Source organism: Bufo gargarizans, chromosome 1, assembly GCF_014858855.1.
Source record: "Bufo gargarizans isolate SCDJY-AF-19 chromosome 1, ASM1485885v1, whole genome shotgun sequence".
NCBI classification, from domain to species: Eukaryota; Metazoa; Chordata; class Amphibia; order Anura; family Bufonidae; genus Bufo; species Bufo gargarizans.
In genome coordinates, this window is record NC_058080.1 from 305,488,074 (window position 1) to 305,510,122 (window position 22,049).

A 22,049-nucleotide genomic window follows, 5' to 3' on the forward strand; every position below is an offset into this window, starting at 1 on the left:
TTCTCTTTGGTAGGGTCTCATTTTTTGTGGGATGAGGTGACTGTCTGATTGGTACTATTTTGGGGTGCTTTTGTCTTTTTGATCACTTGCTGTTGCAATTTTTGTGATGTAATGTGACAAAAATGGCAGGTGTTCTCCTGATGTGTTAGGTCATGTGAGATTTTTATAGAGCTGGTTGTTGCGAACGTGGCAATACCTAATATTTATCCTTTTTTTTTAATTTTTTTCACTTTAGCACAATAATAGCAGTTTTGAAGCCAAAAATAATTATATTTTATTGTCTCCATTGTCTGAGAGTGATAGCTTTTTTATTTTTTGACCGATTCCCTTAGATAGGGTCAAATTTTTTTTTGGCGGATTGAGGTGAAGGTCTGATTGGTACTATTTTGGGGGGCATACGCCTTTTTGATCACTTACTGTTGCAATTTCTGTGATGTAATGTGAAAAAATTTCCTTTTTATTTACGGTGTTCACCTGAGGGGTTAGGTCATGTGATATTATTATAGAGCTGGTTGTTACGGACATGGCGATACCTAATATGTATAATTTTTTAATGTATTTCACTTTAGCACAATATTAGCAGTTTTTAAACAAAAAAATGATGTTTTAGTGTCTCCATGTTGTTTTTTATTTTTGGGGTGATTGTCTGATGCCCTCTGCAATACATTACAATACATCTTGTATTGTAATGGATTGCCTGATAGTGTATGACACTGAGTCATACACTAAGAGGTTCCCTAGGAGAGCCAGCCTGAGGCTGGATCTCCTGGGCACCTGTAGAAGGCAGGCCCCGATGCCGTGCAAGGCATTGCGCAGCCTCTGCATAGCATCGGGCTGCATTGTGACGCATTGGGTCCCCGCCACAGCAGCGCGGGGACTCGATGCGATCACTCACCCAACACAAACCCCTTCTATGTTGCGGTCAGCGCGGACCGCCACATTGAAGGGGTTAATCCGCCAGCATCGAATTTTACCACGATGCCGGCGGATACAGCAGGGGCCGGGCTACCACAGACTGCCGGGCCCCTGCAGTGATCGCGCGCACACCGCCCTGGTGCCCGTGCGATCACCATGACATACTATTATGTCAAATTGCGGGAACGCAGTGGTTCCCATGACATAGAAGTACGTCATAAGTCGGGAAGAGGTTAATGGCTGTACATTTTACCATTCAAAATATCGAACAATGAAAAGGTTATATAAAATTATTTGGCAAACATTTGAAATGCGCCCCCTCACTGCTCCCTGCTGAATTCTTTTCTCATTCATTTTATGGACGAAGCTCTGAGCCCTGCACAGATGAATAGAGAGAGATTAGCTGCTGCAGAGCACCTTTGTATTAAAAATTATGATTGAATACACGTTCAGGCATTCATTGGCAGCGCGGTAAAGTGCACCAACTACAGTTATAAAGCCTCTCCAGGTATTTCTAGCTGTGATGACTGTTCTTAAACCCCATGAAACTAAGTGCATTTAAATATGATTGTTCTACTCGGTCTCTTTGTTCCTGAAAGGCAAAAAAATATATCACCGGGCCACAACTTGGAAATTACACTTATGCAGTAAAAATACTTTCACACAAAACAAACTTTGCAGGTTAACTGTTCTTGCTTCATCATGGCTTAAGAAAAAACTTTTTTTCTGTTTAGAGTTTCTCTTTTTCCTCTTTTCACAGCAGGTATCAGTACATATTGTCATATTCTATGAAGAATTATATTCTTATATAGTCATTTTACAACATACACCCAGCTATTTACATAGACACTCCCCTATCACTGTCCCTAACAACAACCATCTAGTTTATAGCTCCTTCCACCCAGCTAGTTACATAGGCACTATCACTTACCTTAACATCATCCAGCAAGTGTGAGGAATATGGATTAATTTTTACGGTCAGCCATGTTCCCACACCAACCATCTGCTGAAAGGTAGCAGAGGTAGTGAGCTCCGCGGGGGGGGGGGGGGGAGAGCCTTGAGCAGCCCACCTTTATTTACATTTCTCACCTCCATTCAGCCAGCCGGAACCCAGCTAATTGAACAGGAAAAACTTCACTGCAGGGGGTCTAGACCATTCCCCAGTTCAATGAACATCATCAGACATCATGGAACCGGCGGTTCATAAGGAATTATGAATCGCCCATCCATCACAGGCATAAACCTGATACATATTTGTGTTGCTGTGGCCACGATGAACAGGCCTGTGGTGGGAGGCCAGGGAGGGGAGATATACATATCTCCCCACAGAAACCAAATAACAGTACCATGCTTGGACTCTACTGGTATCCAGAACCCAGGCGGATACATTGGTCCCAGAACTACCTCCCTGTGACATTCTGGTCTGGAGCTATGGGCCCTAATAGGTTTTGTGGGTCCTTGGCTGCCAGCCCCAGAAGAGGAGGAGTGGACCCTTCCCAGGGGAGGGGCTGGCTACAAGTCAAAAAGCCCATGCAAGCCGGCAGCATCTTTTTCCAAAGGACTCATATTCCTGGTAAACTGACTATTTGCTCTGTTTAATCCTGTGTGTACCATACTACCTGTATTTGAAACCTCAGACCACTGTATATATTGTGTGTGTATAGTGTTATTTCTAGTGAGCCCTTAAGGCGATTAAATATATCATTTAATCTTGTGCTGTCTTGTATCTTGATCTCGAATCCCCACATCCCTGCTTCGGCCTAGTTATACGCTACCGCTGGTTGGCTTCTTACCCTATATAATCCTGTCAGCGGACCAGGCTTATATCGAACAAGAAACTGGTGGGAGTCTTCCCAGACTGAGAGCGTGCTGTTTCACTGCGGCAGTGAAAAGGCTCTCTCAACTTGTTGCCTCTCTGTGCCCGTGTGGACAGGAGGAGACTGTACCAAGACTGACCTTACCTGCTCCTCCAGGAGGGCGTAATGTCACGTCTCGGTAACCAGTGACCATACCGTATCTCGCTGGCTCTACATATTTGACATCCGACGTCAGTCGGGGTACTGTATTCGTCACAATTAGTTTATAGCTCCTCCCACCAAGCTAGTTACATAGACACTCCCCTACCACTATCCCCTAATAACACCCAGCTAGTGTATAGCTCCTCCCACCCATCTAGTTATATAGACACTCCCCATCACTGCCCCTAACACCCAGCTAGTTTATAGCTCCTCCCACCCATCTAGTTATATAGACACTCCTCTATCACTGCTCCTAACAGCCAGCTATTTTATAGCTCCTCCCACAAAGCTAGTTACATAGACACTGCCCCTAACAACACCCCGATAGTTTATAGCTCCTCTCACCCATCTAGTTATATAGACACTCCTTTATCACTGCTCCTGACAGCCAGCTAGTTTATAGCTCCTCCCACCAGCTAGTTACATAGACACTCCCCTCTCATGGCTCTTGTTGCTGCCTTGACACTCCCACAGGCATAAAATCACAGGAAATAGGAAATAACTGCACGGACATGGTCATGTTACAAAATTATAGCTACCTTAATAAATGATATGGTAAGATATGCCACCTGTGTCAAAAAGGTGTGGGTACCACCTCTGGGACCCACACCTATCTCTAATACAGGGCCCCCAAAGTAAAGAATGGTGTACCATGCAAGCACGGCCACCGTTCATTCACTTCTATCGGAGTGCTGAAAATACCCATGCACTGGCTTGGCTATTTCTGGAAATCCCATACAGGTGACTTGTGCAGTGGGCTCTCCATTCACTTCCATAGGAGTCCTGTAAATAGCCAAGCGCGTAGAAAATATTTATGTAAGGCTGCATTCACATCTCCATCAGAGATGATCAAAAATGACAAACTGGGTATTTATGCTGAAAAGCAGCTGGATCACCGCCATACCTCATTAGTCAATGGGGATCTGACTGAGAACTAGTGAAAATCACAGCTAGGACAGTAACCCGTCAAAGGGGAGATATCCTTATAGTGGTGTAATTACAAGTATCCCTATCACAGAGTACCACTATAGTATAAAACGTAACCTTTATTATACTATTAAAATAACCCCACATATAGCAGGTATTAAACAAAACAACAAATAATACACATAGTCGGGACTCGGTGGTCATCAGTCTTCCATGATGTAGGAAGGGGCAGTTTCATAGGCAGGGTAGTAGTCCTAACTTGGGGCTCTCTCCTACTATTCACCCTAAATTTGGGTCTCAGCCTACAAAACGGAATAGCCGCATTGATAGGGGCGATCCCGTATTCAGGAACCTCCTATATACCCTAGTATGGCCCTGAAACCAGGTGATACAGACCCACCCTGATTAAGTGGCCTATAGGTAATAATGTGGCCTATTCTAGATACACAAAAAAAAAATGCAGAATGTATCAAAGATATTTTTACTCAAATATGATAAGAGTTTATATACCCACAGTGAAGACTATTATGAACAAAAAAAATGTCCAAACAGACGCCAAGTAAACTTTCAACTCTATTGTATGTTATTAATATTCTTAAAGGGTACCACGATAGTTGGAAAATACCAACATATATATGTAAGGTCCCTTAATCCCAACGTGTTTCGCCCGGTATGATAGATCAGGCTCATCAGGGGACACTCAACACGTATCCCAATCGGCATCAGACAGGTATAAAATGGAGTAGTAAACATTCAATGGTAACAATATACTGATAATTAATAACTTATTCAGCCGCAAAATAATGATCAAACTCAAAGTATAGACCAAAGGTTATGTTTGGCTCGCGGCCCCACTGCTCCCCTCAACTACTTGTACAAACACTTGAGATACAGAATTGTTACATCAATCTATTGCATGCCGCGCATCGCATCTTTTCAATTGCGCGTGTCAACATCTCAGATACAACGTGTTACATCTATATGTTGCATGCCGCACATTGCATTAATAATCGCATCAGTAATACTTGCGTGCCCGGAATTCTACCCAAAATGGTCACATTGGATCACCAGTGAGTAAGGTTACTCTACTCTTAGTAGATACGGTCCGCTGATCCAGTGATCTGTATCCAGCCTCCTATTGGTGTAGGTAGAGTGACAGAGTCCGGACTATATGTATTATTTGTTGTTTTGTTTAATACGTGCTATATGTGGGGTTATTTTACAAGTATAATAAAGGTTACGTTTTATACTATAGTGGTACTCTGTGATAGTGAGAACTAGTGAATCTAGCAATGCCAGGGTGGCAGGCTGTTCTCTTCCGGATCAGCCTGCTGGAAATGTTCACCAGGGATGTGAACTTGGCCTAAACCAGAAGAACCCTTTAATGTTTGGGGCATCATCTTCTGCCAAATAAGATTTTATTTTTTTTTGTATATATGTTTCTTGCATGGCAAGACCACTTACTGTTATCTCACGTATATATTCTTATTATTATAGCCAAATTTACCACCCTAACTCCTCCCACAGTTTTTACATTACATAGACAGTAATATAGCGAAACTTGCGGATTGTTCCAGATTGCTGTGCTGTTATTTTGTGGAACGTTTTTCCGAATGGTTCACAAAATATCTAAGTTTTTGTGGCAAAATTGGTCCCATAGGAATGAATGGCAGAATGTTCAAAACTAGAGTGTGAGCTGAAAAATCAGGACATGATTTCTAAACTGCCACCACTCCCTCATTTTCAAGCCCACAAATCTTATATCAAAATGTTCAGCTTTCCCTGCTGCAACAAAAAATGTCCACGGCTAAGCCATAGTCCTGATAGTTTTCACAATATGACCATTTGTTTGCAAATCATGACGCCCATTGACATTCATTGAAACTCCACTCTAGCCACCTCAAATTTTAAGGGCAATTTCTAAACTACGACTGTGCCTTCATTTTTAATATTTCAGAGACATACTGCATCAGAATGTAGGTCTGGGTCTTGTGATTCTGACAATAAAAGGCTCTTCGCTGTAGGATTTATAATTTTTAAACTACAACCGTTTGAAGGTGGCAACCTCCAGTGAAGTGAGCAAGTTGGAGCAGTTTGTTTTTAACTGCTTTTCTCTGCCCTTGCTGTAGTTGGAGTTGCCATAGGAACCCAGGTGTGTGAGCAGCCAGCAGAGTGACAAAAGCTAGAGTGTGAGCTGAAAAATCAGGAATATGGTTTCTAAACTGTCACCACTCCCTCATTTTCAAGCCCACCTACACAAATCTGCTGCCAATGTTTTTATAAATGTATGTTTTATTGTAACTGTGAAGCACTTTGGGCAACAACATTGCAATTGAATGTGCTATATAAATAAAAGTTGAAATGCATTTGTCACTCTATCAAGCTTGCCATGTGCACTTTTTAAATTTGATCAATCAATTGGTTAGTTTAATGTTTACTATCTTTACTCACTCCAAACACTCCACACAGTTACTCTGCCCACTCCATAAAGTTACTCTTCCCAGTCCAACCTTTCCACAGTTACTTCAGCCACTCCAACCATACAACAGTTACTCAAGCCACTCCACCCAGTTACTCCGCCTACTCCAGTTGTAGACTGGCAAGAACACTTCACACAATTTCCCCAGACATTGTAGCTTTTCTAGTTCATATATATGCTTCTTACCCAAATAGATGTATCCAAAAACCACCAAACAGTGTCAAATAATACTATAATATGATGTATAAATAATATCTCCATACAGTGTCCACATTACAATACCCCACACAGTTCATATCCTACATGAGAAATTGTCATACGAAGGCTAAATAATAGCACTACATGCCTCTATTTGGTAGTGGATGATGGAATAGGAAAAAACATCACTAAAGATGAAGATACGTGGGAGAGGGAGACGTGTTTTTTTTTTTTTTTTTTCTCCTTCTTCTTCCCCCTCTGCTAGATGGTTAGGATTGTCTCGCTGAATACGAGGGGTTTACGGGAGAGAGTGAAGAGGTATGCTATCCTCGAGTGGATGAAGAGGTTTCTGCCAGCCATCATTTGCCTACAGGAGACACATTTGGATAAGGAATCTTTAAGATGGTTGCAGAAGAGATGGATTGGGGAAAGCTACCATTCCGTATACACTACTTATTGAAGAGGGGTCTCAATTTTGGTTCATAATAAAATTAAATTTGAGTGTTTGACGTGTGAGGCCGATGACTATGGCAGATACCTCTTTCTATGTTGTAATATAGAGGGGGTTAAAATGGTAATTGCAAACATCTATATCCCTCCACCGTATAAGTCAGAGATTTTATACCAACTGTATGGATTCATGCTGGACAGACAGGAATCTATAATGATTGCAATTGGAGATTATAATGCAGTAATGGATCCACTCAGGGATAGAACATCTAGCAGAGGGGGAAGAATACAAAAAGTAGATTTTTATAAACTAGCCCAGGAATTTAACTGGATCGATGTTTGGCGCCTCCAGAACCCGGATGAAAACATGTATTCCTGTTACTCCAAAACACACCAAACCTGGTCTAGAATAGATTTGGCCCTGGGAAATAAAAACCTGATGTCCTATAATAGGATTAAAATAAAGTACCTTCCCATGGCTCTATCAGACCATAATGCTGTGGTAGTGGAACTAGATTTGAACAAAAAGAAGGCTTCACTACCGTTCAAGTTTAACTCCCATTGGTTACCAATGATCCCAGATAAAGAAAGTATAATGGAAGAATTAAAAAACTTTTTTAGGGAAAATAATTATTACGCGAGTAGGCTAATTGTTTGGGATACGGCTAAAGCATATCTAAGAGGATTGCTTTGTAAAAAAGTGAACCACTGGAAAAAAAACCACCAGGGAAAAGGGGATTGTTTTGGAAAAAAAAGTTCAAGAATTGGCAATGACATGTATGAGATACCCCACTGACTACAATAAGAAAATATGGGAGGAAGAACAGGAAAAGTTAAAGGTATATCATATGGAGAGAAGCAGGAAAGAATTAAATTTTCAAGGGATCCGGCTGGCCACAGAGGGAGAAAAAGTCGGTAAAATCTTGGCAAATATAGCAAGAAATCAAAGAGAGAAATCCTGGATAGGGGCGATTAAAGATAAAACGGGTAGGACAATTAATACACCAGAAGGAGTTAAAGAGGTGTTCCTAAAATATTTCCAGGAGGTATATAAGTCTAAGGCACAATATTCAAAACAAGAATTAGATTTGTATTTAGATCAGATTCCTCTTAGGGAGATATCCCAGGCCCAAAAGATATTTTTAGAAAAATAAATATCAATTGCAGAAATAAATAAGGTCTTGGGGCAGGTAAAATCTGAAAAAGCACCAGGATGTGATGGGCTCCCATTTGACATTTATAAATCCTTCTCCCAGGTGTTAGTACCTGAATTAAAAACCACATTGGACGAGGCTAAAAAAATTGGGGACCTTCCAGACTCTATGAAAGAGGCAATTATAACACTTATTCCAAAAAAAGGCAAAGAACAACTGGATCCGGGATCATATAGGCCAATATCACTTTTAAATACTGATGTTAAAATATTGGCAAAAGTTTTGGCCGATTAGGCTCTCAAAGGTGGTTAAAGGTATAATAAACATAGATCAAACAGGTTTTATACCTGGTAGAACGATATACTCAAACATAAGAAGGCTGTATCTAAATATTGAAGCTAATAGAACAGAAGCGGGGGAGAAAGCTGTATTATCATTGGATGCCCAAAAGGCATTTGACTGTATTGAATGGGAATATTTATGGGCAGTATTAAAAAGGGTCGGTATAGGGGAAGGATTTATAAGATGGATACAGTTAATATATCAGGATCCGCGGGCTAGAGTGATGGTGGATGGGAGCTTGTCCCTGCCCCTTGCCCTATCCCGGGGCACTAGGCAGGGATGCCCTCTCTCTCCACTATTATTCGCTATCGCGATTGAACCTATGGCATGTATAATAAGAAATGATGGGGAAATTAAAGGTTTTCACTATGAGGGTGGGGAAGAAAAATTGTTAATGTACGCGGATGATATTTTGCTATTTATGCACAATACTGGAGACCAGTTTAATAGAATTATAGATATAATAGATAAGTTTGGATGCTTTTCTGGATTAAATATTAATTGGGGGAAATCACATATGCTGATGCTGGGAGATGCACAACCACAGGGGTTTTTGAAGGTTCAGGTGTTGGGAAAACAAGAAAACTTTAAATATTTAGGGATACAAATTTCCGGAAACATAGGAGAATATGAAAAATTAAATGTACTTCCCCTAATAAAAGAACTTAGGACCAAAATACATGTCTGGCGTAGATTACCAATTTCAATACAGGGTCGTGTAAATTTAATAAAAATGGTCTTCCTCCCCAAAATATTATATGTCCTTCAAAATGCCCCAATCAGACTGTCTCAGGACACTTTTAGATTACTGGATAGCTTAATGGGTGATTTCCTCTGGAAAGGTAAGATTCCCAGAATAAAGAGAGAGATACTTCAGCTCCCAGTGAAAGAAGGTGGACTAGCAGTTCCGAACTGTTTTTTTTTATTATATAATCACGCAATATGGTCAAATAAAGAGTAGCTTAGATGGTTTGGTGGGTAGGCAGGTAGTAAACAGATTGGGATGGAAAGAAGAATGGAACTTTTTAGAAGTGCTGGAATCAGGCACTTTAGGGAGAAATAGTATTGGAAATAGAGTTTTAAACTTAACGGAATACATATGGGTGGAGATTAAAAAAATACTAGAGATTAAAGGGTTTCTGCAATACACACCTTTATGGAAAAACATTAACCTTAAAGAACTGCAGGGGATTAAGATGTATATAAACTGGGAAAAAAATGGGATGAAATATTTAAACCAGATATTTGAACAGGGTAAATTGAAAGATTTTAATACAATGGTTAGAGAGTTTGGTATACCGCATAAGGACTTATATAAATATTTTCAGCTTAGGAATGCATTGAGGTCAGCTATGCAAGAGGAAAAATATAAGATGGAAAGATCTGAGCTTTTGTACAAATTCACTAATGTGGGTGAAAGAGGAGGCATAACGGCAAAAAGATATAAGATATTGATGGACGGAAAAAAGAAACGGGTTACAATATTAGCTAGGAAAAAATGGGAGAACGAACTCCAATTTTTTACGGAAGAAAAATGGAAAGACGCATTAAAGAACTATTCTCGAGTCTCAAACAGGGGTTCACATAAGATCTCACAATTCTTTGTAGTCCATGGGTTGCATAGATCCCCATGGATATTGAAAAGAATGGGTGTTAGAGCCTCGGATGATTGTGTAAAATGTGGGGGAGAGAGAGCCGATTTAATGCATTGTTTTTGGAGATGCCCCAGATTGTTTAGATATTGGACAGAAATAACAGATACTATACATCGAATTTTGAAGGTTCAAATATCAGAAGATCCCATGACTTGTATTCTGGGGGCAACCGAACACCTGGGTCTAAATAGAGACATAAGTATGGTCTTGAGTAAGGTGCTATTTCAAGCTAGACTTTTAATACTTAAGAAATGGGTAGGTGCTGACCCTCCAACAGTTCGGCAGTGGAGAAAAGCAGTGGATGATATGATTAAAGAAGAACGGGTGATGGAGGGCCATAGTAGTAAAGAAAAAACTATGGATGAAATATGGAAGAGGTGGTTACTTTAGGGCTGGATAGATACAATTTTTTTTTTTTTCTCTTTTTTTTTTTGTTTTTGTTTTTTGTTTTTTTTCACACGTCTCCCTCTCCCACTCCCCAAGGGAGGTGGGAGGGGGGGGGGTAATTGGGGAGTAAAAAATATTTGTATATGTATGGAATAGGATTGGAATGTCCTCTCTTTTTCGATGGCTTAAGAATGTAACTTGTATCTACTGATGAGGAATTTTGAGATGATGGAAATAAAGAGATATTTATAAAAAAAAAAAAAAAGATGAAGATACGCCTTGCATAAAATGTATAACCCTGTTATGAATACAACAGTTATGGATCACTGCTAAGCTAAAATCTTTTTTTAGACTTGGTGTCTGAGTTGTTGTGGTTCCTAAACACTTCCACTTTGTAATAATACCTACCACTCACAGTTGACTGTGGAATATCTGGAAGGGTTGAAATGTCATGGAACGGACTTGATGCAGTGGCGACATTCTATTAGAGTACCACGTTCAAATTCAGTGAGCTCTTTAGAATGAGCCACTCCTTCACAAATGTTTGTAACAGCAGTCTGCATGGTAGGGTGCTGGATTTTATACACCTTTTGGCAATGGGACTAAATGAAACCTCTGAATGGCATTTGCCTATTGTAGAAATTATGTACATTGGGAGGTTCATTTTGATGAAAAACTTACAACCATGAGAAAGATTTTAGATGTTTAATACATGGTTTATTTCTTTTACCTCTACAGAAAACCAGATATGAAGTTTATGTACAGCTTCTGAAAGATGGTGGAAAGGAGCTGCTGGCCAACGGGGAAAATGATAATTCTGGCCTGAAAAAATCTCATTCCAGCCCCTCCCTAACTCAAGATTCATCACCAGCCAGTGCCAAGGTCAAGCGTAACATTTCGGAAAGGAAGGATTACAGGCCAGAGACACCCAGCATCAAGCAGAAGGTTACCTAAGAGGCATAAAATGAATCAAAGCTGGAGTCAGTCAGCAAGAGCAGCAAAATATTTCCTCCGTCACAATTGTTACTATCTGTGGTTCATTCAAACAACAAAACAAGTCTGTGACTGACCGGAGCTTGATAGCTTTTTCTCTTGCACATTCCTTTTTGCTGTTGACTGCTCACTGTATCGTAGTTGTCTTTGTTCCCAATATGCAGAGTGTGGTATTTTGGCTTATGACAACTCATGAGCTGCAGGTTCACTTCAGAATTGAAAGGTATAGTTAAGAATGCACCTTTCTTCATAGGGCGGTTCCAATCCATGCGTGCCCAAGAGTCCACCATTATGCACCTTCAACGTGGTGTTAGTTTTTGCAGAGGGTAGACTGGTGTTGGTTTACTGCAGTTGAAAATATTTTTTTTTTATTATGCCAATTACACAAAGTGTTAGATCTAAATTGGGATTTCACATGTCGTTGAATAGGCAGCACAGGCCTGACCGGTTCTTCAGCGTCTTGCCTCCTCCGTTTTTACCGACATTAGTCTCTTGATATATAATTGCACGTTTGAGCTTGTGTAGTCTGGACCATTAAATTAAGATGTACGATTTTGGTCAGGGCAGTGTGCACGTTCAGTTTTCAATCTGCACATTATATATCATGTCTGCTAAGCATTATTCAAGGTCAATCAATTTATGAATGTATTGTACAGTTTCATCTCAGTGGTTAGCCAAGCCGGGGCGGGCTTTTTGCTTCTCCATACAGAGATCTATAGGTCTGCAGAGAATGGATAAATAGGAGCACATTTCCCATTCAATAGAGAAATCCGTAGGCAGGCCTTTACTAGATTTGCGGTAAGAATATTTGAACATTTCTGCGCTAATTACAGTACCGGACTGCTTCGCATTTCACCAGCTCTCCTGCATATTTCATTCTATAATAGATGCATGGTATACCTACTACAGGTTTCAAAGAAAGCTGTAATTTTCAACCACATATGATATTTTTTCACTATCTTTGAACTTTGTAGCTCATTCAACATGAGGAGATGCAGAATCCAAAGGGTATAATTTCTGACAGATCGCAAAGATGTGCTCTCATCATGTTTCATCACGACTTGTATTAGATATGTCTCCCTTAAAAATGCATTTTACTGCTGCCAATCACCCAGATCCAGCCGTCCTTTTAATTGTACGCTTCTAATGCGAGTTACTATGTGTACATATTCTGATCAAGGGGGTTCTGTATCTAATGGAACTGTCATCAGTTTTAGAATGCATCATAACACCGCTCTAAAGAGACCACAGTTGAACATCATGCTACAACGCAAAAATTAGACATTTGCTTTTTCAGCTTGGTTTATAGATCGACCGCCGCTAAGTTTTAATGAGTTGCTATTGGTTTCAACTGATTAGCATGAAGTGAGCTTTTAGCTTAATTCATACACAATTGTCTCCAAAAACTGTTTTACCGAGGTTATTAAACCTGCCAAACAAATCAATTTCTAGAATTATTGTGCTTTCCAAAATCTATCAGTTTAATATATATATATTTATCCTTCTCCCTAAGCCAAGGCGATGCCAGTTTGATTAATGAAACAACCTTTCCTTGCTCAGCAGCTTAGCTAACAGCTTTCTGTTCGGAAGGCACATTGAGAATGGACTGTGAGCACAGGAGACCTGGCACTCAAAGCTGAATTATGCATTTGCTTCCTGCATCCAAGGGAAGAAACAAGTATATTGAATTTTGGGTCCAGTACACAATATCCAATTTTTTATTTTATTTCTACATAATGCATTTTTTATTTGCAAATACAGTTACTTTGCTTATAGATAAAGGTTCGTAGCCATGCAGTTAGCTTTAGACATATGTATTCTGAAGCTAGGCATGTTGTAAATACCCATTCCATCTTGAATAAATTCCAGGGAGAAATGTCGGGGGAACATAGACAAACAAAAATGCATACATAGAAAGGGCTTCTGTATACAGGGACATTTTATAGTGTTTGAGTGTAGTTGTTAGAATTCAGCAGTACTGGAACAGAGCAGACTCGCCTTCCTACCTGTCATGGACTACAGAAGTGAATGAAATCAGCGCTCTATTAGACTGCATCTCTATGAGGACTTGGGGTTGTCCCCTGAAAAATACAGGTACTTCTATCCATGAACTATGTCTAGTCGTTACCATTTACTGGGATGAGCTTCACTACCAGGAACGGCAAACCGTTTCTTAAAACAAAACTGTATTTCTGTTCCTTGGCACACCTTTAAAGGAAAACTAAACAAAGACAATATTTTTTAAAAAAATCACATCTTTTCTTCCCTAAATTACATATATTTTCTTCAATTCTATCTTGTCTCATATTACAATTAAAATGGAGAAATATATGAAAGAATCTGATCTTGGTGTCCCAGGAGTTCATGCAGACCCACCGTCCTCACCTTTACTGTCTTATGTCTGACTGTAGGACAGCTGGCTGCAGCAGGCGCCTCCACCCTCTGTCATGCCTGCAGTAGGACAAAAAGATATTTAAAGTCATTTCTGTCCATTTTGCTAATCCCCTCACAACCTCAGTCAACCACCAGTAAAACATGGATGAGATCAGCAGGAGATTAACCCTTATGTTCGCTGATGAATTTCTACAAGACCGTTGGTGTCATGCCCATTCAGAAAATGCTGCAGGCAAACCGTGAGGGCACCTATATTTCTTGTTTGCTTTTATCATTCATTAGTAGATTTAGTGCTCCACATTTAAATGTGCAGCAAAAGAAAATGTAGCTACCTTTTACTATGCTATCTATTGGCAGCTTACATTCCCCATTGTGGCCCAGTATATTGTAAACAGCCTGGACGTTTCATTTACATTTGAAGTGAAGAGATCTTCGTTTCAAGGGCCTGTGTAACATCAGTTTCAAGGATTTAACCTCAATAGGCCAGGTCTCCTACACAACCGGTATGATTAATGCTGTTATTTATTGATGTTTTTTGTCTATTACATGGCATTATCTGAAGGTACATGAGACTGACACTTGTTAATATTCTACATGTCGGAAGACTTAGATGAAGGACTGATAGGCTCTGTATTCTGTGTACATGTGATATGTATAAAATGTATATATGGTCTTTGTGTTCATGTGAAGGAATAATTTTTATTTTCTTTTAAAAGGTACGATTCCTCAATAGTTTTTTACATTGAGGTTTATGAATCATGTTGGTTTGCACAGTGTATTTTTGCTTTTCCTATTATTTTCTAATACAGAGTATATCTGCTACCCGATTTTCATCTCCCATTAGCCTGACAGCTAATATCTTTTAGCTTTCTTTTTTATTTTGTTTTTTATACCTGTATGAATATTCCTTAAAGGGGTGTCCAAGTTGGACAAAATACTTTTGGGGGAGAGTGGGGAGTTTAATGAGATTAAATAATAAAAGGAGCATTACTTATCCATGTATTCTCCCACCATTTCTATACTGTGGCTTTGATCCTCCCTGCTGGTGTCTCTGTTCACTTGGCTGTAGCCTATTTTTGGCCTCAGCCGCTGAGACCAGTGATTGGTTGCAGTAGCTGCATGGGTATACAGATACATTTCCATTGCAGCCAAGTAACCAGAGACCAGTGGGAAAGAACGGCACTGGAATATCAGGGGAATAAAGGGGTAGGTAATGCTTCTTTTAGTATTTTATCGAATTGCCCCCCTTCCTGTGCAATTTGTTGCCCAATTCGGACAATGTGTTTAATAGACCACATCTGTTTTAAATATTCCCTGATCTAACCTGGAAAGCAATTTTTTAACCTTGCATTGAGGCCTTATTCACACAGACCAGTGAGTGACCCAAAACTAGGTGTGAACACAGAAGAGGAGGAAATCTTTCCATGATATCTTACCTCTGTGTAGGCATCACTCCTGGCTTTGGCTCAGAATCCCTGACGGAAATCAATGACTAAACATTGACTGTCTGAATAAGGCCTTATGCCCTGAGCTTTCATTCAGTCTGCTATCATTATTGATGGATGCTGTTATTAGCTAATCAAGCTGCTTTTATTTCTCAAATATCCATATTTAACTATTTCTAAGACAAATCTGCCTAAAGCATTAGTTTGCTGCCACACGTCATTGCTGTGCTGTGTTTTCAGTATGGGAAAGAAAAAGCACCAAAAAAGTCATGCAGTCTTTGCAACTACCCACCTGCATTTATGATGCGTTTTCTTCCAGCAAACGGAAAATGCAAATCACACAGCAAAACTGAATGAAATGAATTACTAAATAAAGTGACACTGATGTAATTTTTTTTGCTGTGTTTTTTTCCTTTGCTGGAAGAAAACACACCATAAACGCCAATGTGTTGTTGCAAAAAAACGCATTTGTTATTTGGTGCAGTTTTTTGCCGCACCTAAAAGGGTTGTGGCAGCACCCAAATGCTAAAGGTGGAAGCAATGTCTGTCCATATGTAATAAGATGTAGTAGCAACATTTTCTTAAAATAATTATTACTTTTGTTTTATTCTGCTTTACATAAAGTGCTTTCACTAAGGCCTTTTTCACACTGTGTCGGCAGTGTTCCTGACAGAAACCTCGGGTGCTTGTGTTTAACAGAAGGGGCATCCTTCCTGCATAGGCAGTCATGCTACAAAAATAAAAAAATATAAAACATTTGTGCTCTATTTGTTTACTGTATGGCTCTGTATGAAATAGTGCAGTATTCCATGCAGTAAAAAAAAAAAATGTACTCCCCTCAGGGATCCCCTATTGAGTCCGTACAATCGCTGCCTGGTTCCCTGCCACTCTCTGCTTTCTGGTCCAGCAGTTACATCCTGACACAGGGACATGTGACCGCTGCAGCCAGTTGCTGGCTGCAGCAGTCATATGTCCCTGTGTCAAAATGTCATGCTGGATCAGTGGGGCACTAGGTAACGGCGTTACAGGAGTGCCGTGGGATCCATGATACTGATGATACTATGTAATATAAAGAGTCAGTTGGCTCCGAGGTGAATCTCCACTTTAAGTTTAGAAAACAGAAGAAGTGGATTGCAGGCCAGTAAATGTTTGAAATATGCAAAATAGGTCTCAAAGAATTTCAGATTTTCTTCCTAGGTAAAAAACAATGTTATGCAACATCCGTGTAACTTTATATGTTTACGTTTACATTGAGTAGAAGCTATTGGTAGTCAAGTACAGTGTAAATAGTGATCATAGCATCATTTATTAATCCGAATAATGATCAAATCTGGGAATACATGTGAAAGTGACCATCTGGTTTAAGCAAAATATTCACATTAACTGGGGAATGATCAGAACACTTACATGGTGACCTCCTTTTCAGAAGATCTGCTAATCCTCTTCTTCCATCCATGATGCTTGCTATGTTTCTCACACTATGCATTGGTAGGCCTAGACACTTCCTGTTTGTCCAACCCTGATTTTTGGATTAGCCAGATGTGTTCATGAGAGCAGTGCTGACCAACCCAAGGGAAACAGGAACTATCTTGTGTTACCAAATGCAAAGTATGCATCAGGTAGTCTGAGAAGGGGTGCGGGCATCTTGGGTGACAGAAGAGGAGCCTGGGAGTTGACAGATCTACAAATGAAAAGGAGGGCACTAGGCAAGTATTGTTCATTCCCCAGTTAATATGATTTTTTTTCTAGAACCATATGGTTGCTTTAAATCACTAACTACGTAAGATAAAGTAGACCATTAACTATGTTGTCCAGTAATTACCTAGACACTCTATAAGAATGTCACCCAGCTTGCCGGGCTCATGTAAAGGCTCATTATTTACAGGATCTTTCCTTGGCTTCACTTGACTCCATTTACTAGTTGGCAAATATATTTCATCAAAATATATAGAGACACCATGTCCATTACTATACTCCAATATAATATATCCAGTGTAAAATCAACCATACGTGCTATGTACATTTATCTAGTGTAGCTCTAAATATGGTACTTTTTCAATTTTCTGTGTACATTTACTTTTTGACATTTTAATGATATTTAGCATAAAATAGGAACAGCAGCACAGGTAAAATACGATGAACTAACTTCCATAGCTATTCCCAGGAGATCTGTCAGCTCCTGTCTCCTTTAATGGCACTTTTTACAGATTTGACTTTCAAACTTGTTATATTATTTGTGGCTGCTATGCCTGGTGTTCTGCACACCTTTGTCATTTCCTTCAGTGGCATATCTGTTTTATGCCAGACTATATAACACATAGGCCCACATTAAATGTAATAGCTGTAGACTGAAAATTGAATCTAGCCGGAGTGAGGCCTGGAGAGGTTCAGTACATGGCACATTTAAGGAGATTAGTGCTGCTGGTGCCATTAACTACTCACTCCTAAGGTACTTAGACTTCTTCTCTGTGTGGTGTAATATAAAATTGTTTTAGATAGTTTTAAATTGTTTTGTTTGTTTGTTTTTTCATACGTTTCCTTCAAGTCCCCCAGAATAGTACTTCACAGAATGGACTTGGAAACATCAAGATTACTTGTGAACATTTAGACAGATTTGGGGAAGAGAAGTACCATTTCTGAATACGGTATTTATTAGGGCTCTTTAGTATGTCTACTCTACCTTGCAGAAAAGTTTATCATGTTGCGGTACATTTACCCAGGATTGGATGTTCTATTAGGTACAAGAGTCAGACAGTCAAGTAGTCCCTCTCCAGTACTGATCTACATGCAGTGTAGCTCTTTGCTGTAATAGAAAGAAACAAAAAGTTGCACTTGACCATGTAAAAAATAAATAAATCTGGTCCATGGTTGACTGGTTTAATAAGAAAGTCTTAAGTATTTTATGCCTACAGGCTCCTGCAATGTAAATTTGGCACTGCATTTACTTGCATTATTCTTGATCACCAGAACATGTCTCCATATAACTAGAAGTGTTGTTTTAATCCTTGACAATGATTTTATGTCAACGGCATCAAATTATATATTACACTCCTCAAAGGGATTGTGCAAACCTATCCCTATATAGGAAAAAAAGACTTTATCTGATGTGTTTTCGGTACTAGCCCGAGTTGTTCACCTGATAATGTCTCTGCAACTGCCATTTGTACAGATCTTGCTCCAGGCACTGCTCAGGCCCAGCGGAGCTGCACAGCAATTCAAGTACCGTTTAGCTACCTGTGAACACAGCCTTGTCTCTCTGTGGCTCTGCGGCTGAGCAGCCGATAGCCTGCTGCATATTAATATGGCATTTTATCTCTTGGCTATTTATAAACCTTCTAAACCACCACATAATGTCAACCAGGATTCGCATAAAATATGTTTTTCTTTCTTTTGATACGATATTGTCCCTACCCCCATCCCAAGTGACGCAGTCTACATTTTTCCCAAATGCTGTCTATCACCTCTGTATGTTAGCAGGGTGTTTTCTGGCCATTTGCAGCCTGACACTAATGTACAGTAGCTATAACACTACACACACAGGTCCATTTAGTAAATTCACACTTTTAAGTCCAAATGGTCAAATATTATAGTTTCCCTGTGACATGTAAGGATAGCATTCATATCTGCAACTTTTAATTGTACCATTTCAACACAATCAAAACTATGGGATTGGGGGAACCATAAAGGGGTTTTACATCTCCCTGATTATTATTATTTTCTCTATTATATCTCTATCTAGATAAACATATGTTGTTTAAGAATCAGTCGACTGTCTATTCCACTAAGCATTTCAGATCTTTGACAATTCAAAGTAAACCCCCATTAACCTTTGTATGCCTTTTGTGAGAGTAAGACTAATGAAAGGTCTTCTAATCAATTCACAAGATGTACCAATCTCTTGTAGTATACAGCCATCAGTACTAATGTCCTCGGATGTTTTCAAGTGCAGGATCAGGATAAATTTATGGGAACATCTCTTTTCAGTAGTCATTTAGGGTTTATCGGAAAACAGAATTTAAAAGGACTTTATGTGTGGTTATTGAATGTTGATATGTAGATGCTAGATAGGAACAAATAAGCAAGTTTAGGCTATTAAACAGAAAATCCAATTTATCGAGTGATATTTTTCTTCATGGATATGTTTATGGCTTTCTTCACTTTTCTAAATTTTATTAGACCATCTATTTCCAGCTTAGTGCTTCTAGGCGTACATAGTAGCAGCCTATTATTCAGCTGGCTGTTTACATGCTGCCTCATAATAACTGCTAGATAGAGGTTGTTAGGCAGTGCATAACCTAACAACCCTGTCAAATGAGAAGTCTCTACAGCATTCATTTACCATATAGGATTCACTTACATAAAGTTGAGTGACTTTATGAATACTCATACACTACTAAACTTGTACTGATCCTGCGTTACAACCTGTCATGTAGTCCAGAGCTACATTCACAGTTCTGACTCACCGGCGATAAAGAGCTTTGTCTCACCAAGCACTATACAGTACAGTAATCATATAGGTAACTATTATTGCAGGATCTTAGTTATCATGTTAGGGTTGAGTTTGACAACAAGCATGTCGACAGTTTCCAGGAACAACCAACAGAATTATGAATACAGCTCTGAGTTATAATACAGGTTGTAATTCACTATCAGTGCAAAGATAAAAAAAACTATAATTGACTCAACTGTTTATGCAGATTAATTCTATATGTAAATTGAGGTGTTCAGCTGTGAGTGTAACCTTTAAGGAATTGTCAGCCTTTGCTAAGAACAGGAAGTGTCTTTGTCGATTTTGGACAGATTCATGCTAGTGTAATGAGCCCAGTCCATTATATAGCATGTAAGGGCACTGCTGGTTTAAGGATCTTCACATGGGCAGATAATTACCTAGATGAATGGCTGCATGAATGGCCAGATCATTTATGTGACCTTTCTTTTACATTATTGTCGACGGCACATCCTCTGTTATCTGGAGAGAGGTACTGCCAACAAGCAACATCCAGTCAGCCGTCAAATGAGTGTTTGCTTTGTTGTTGACTGATTGGTAGGCCTTTTACATGGGCAAATGATCCTTAATAAAAAAATAATTGGCCCTTTGTGTGAGGTTAGCCAGCTCAGATGGCCAAATGAGGCCAAATAAAACCAATAGCCAGGACATTTTTATGTAGAATGTGATGTGAGTGAATGATGGCCATGTTTATTATGGTCATGATTCATGTTGATTTTGTTTTTTGTAGAGTTTGCCTCCCATTTCTTGTAAAACATAGAGTACTGTATGCTTTAAACATATGTAAGGATTGTAAAGCAAAACAAGTTTCCTTTGAAGATCACACAATCCATCTTTCTTCAGAGTAGTTCCACACAATGGAGCTTCTATGTATAATTGCAGTTTTAATAAAAAATTGTACTAGATTGAAGGTAGCAGTAGAAAGTGATTCTCACACCCCTTTCAATACATCACTGTTGACAGTTTTGTGGTGGCAGATTGCTTTGACTGGCCTTGTGAGACGTGAAAATGTAAACTTGAATTCTGTGTTGCAATATCGAATTCTAGTTAAGTGCGGACATGACACGAATGCAAAAAAGCTGGATGGAGCACTTTTAAACCGTAAAATAATACTAGTCATTTGCAAAAGGACAGCTGAGGAGGCATCCTATCATTTATCACGTTTACAATGGTTTTACTTCAATTTCGCATGTACATTTTTCAAGACCCTTTCTTTCCAAATTATTGTACATTGGCTAATGAGTCCCCTTATATTTATAGAAGCTGTGATATAGTACATTTCTCTATTGTGTAAATGTTACTTTGTGTTTTTATAGGTTGGGATATTGTTGCTTTACAAAAATGAAATACAAAAATTGACAGCATCAAAAATGATTTTTATGTAACTTAAATCATCCAAATTAATGAAGGATCTAAAGAAACAAAGTGTGTATATGACATGTATATGTACAAACTTTAGCAAGAAATAAAACAAATGTATTTCACCTGCAGTGCTGACTGGCTTGTACTTATTTGTCTTGTTGCTCTCATGCATACATTTTAGGGCTCGTACTGTACTTTTAGCTTATGCTTATGCCCCTCTTTACTTTTTTTTTTTTTTCCCCTAAGACAGAATTAGACCCTTGTAAGGCCATGAAAAAGTGTTTGAAGCCTCAATACTTATGTATACAAGCTCTTAAACTATGTGTGGTTATAATGGAAATCAGGGACGGACTGGGAACTTGGTGTCCCTGGAAAAAAATAAAAAAAGTAGCTCCATGTTGTATACGGGTCCAAATTGACAGAAGGTGGGGCAAGACAAGTAGGCAGGGTCAGCAAGACCAAATGCAAAATACTGTCCCAGCAGAACCATATAGTACAGTGCGGAACAATATATTGCCCCAAAATCTGTACCTCTGTGTTGGCCATCAATAGCTGCCATATAGCTGCCATATTCCATCCTCCTCCAGTTGTCTCTGATTAAGATATGGAGCAGAAGGCTTAGGAGGTGTGATGTGGGCCCCAGCAGTTGAATTCAGGAGGGTATGTGCGGTCAGTGGCCCGGAGTACATGAGTACCTGATTCTCACAGCGTTAATTACCGCTGAGAGCTCATTATGTACCTGGCCAGCAGCAGAGAGGAGAGCTTGGGTGGCCGCCTGGGCTTTGGCCCACCAGGAAATTTCCATGTAAGGTCTATGGCCAGT

The 22,049-nt window shown here is 39.4% G+C and overlaps 1 protein-coding gene across 4 annotated transcripts in view; it reads left to right on the forward strand.

The window, feature by feature from the left end:
• Window positions 1–21,354, forward strand: part of PSD3 (pleckstrin and Sec7 domain containing 3) — a 693,256-nt gene extending 671,902 nt beyond the window's left edge. For all 4 annotated transcript variants that reach the window (XM_044305119.1, XM_044305127.1, XM_044305137.1 and 1 more), the window contains one exon: window positions 11,264–21,354. In XM_044305119.1, the coding sequence (XP_044161054.1) occupies window positions 11,264–11,479 (216 nt within the window). In that variant the 3' untranslated portion in view covers window positions 11,480–21,354. The remainder of the gene's footprint in view (window positions 1–11,263) is intronic.
• The last annotated feature ends 695 nt before the right edge of the window (window positions 21,355–22,049 follow it).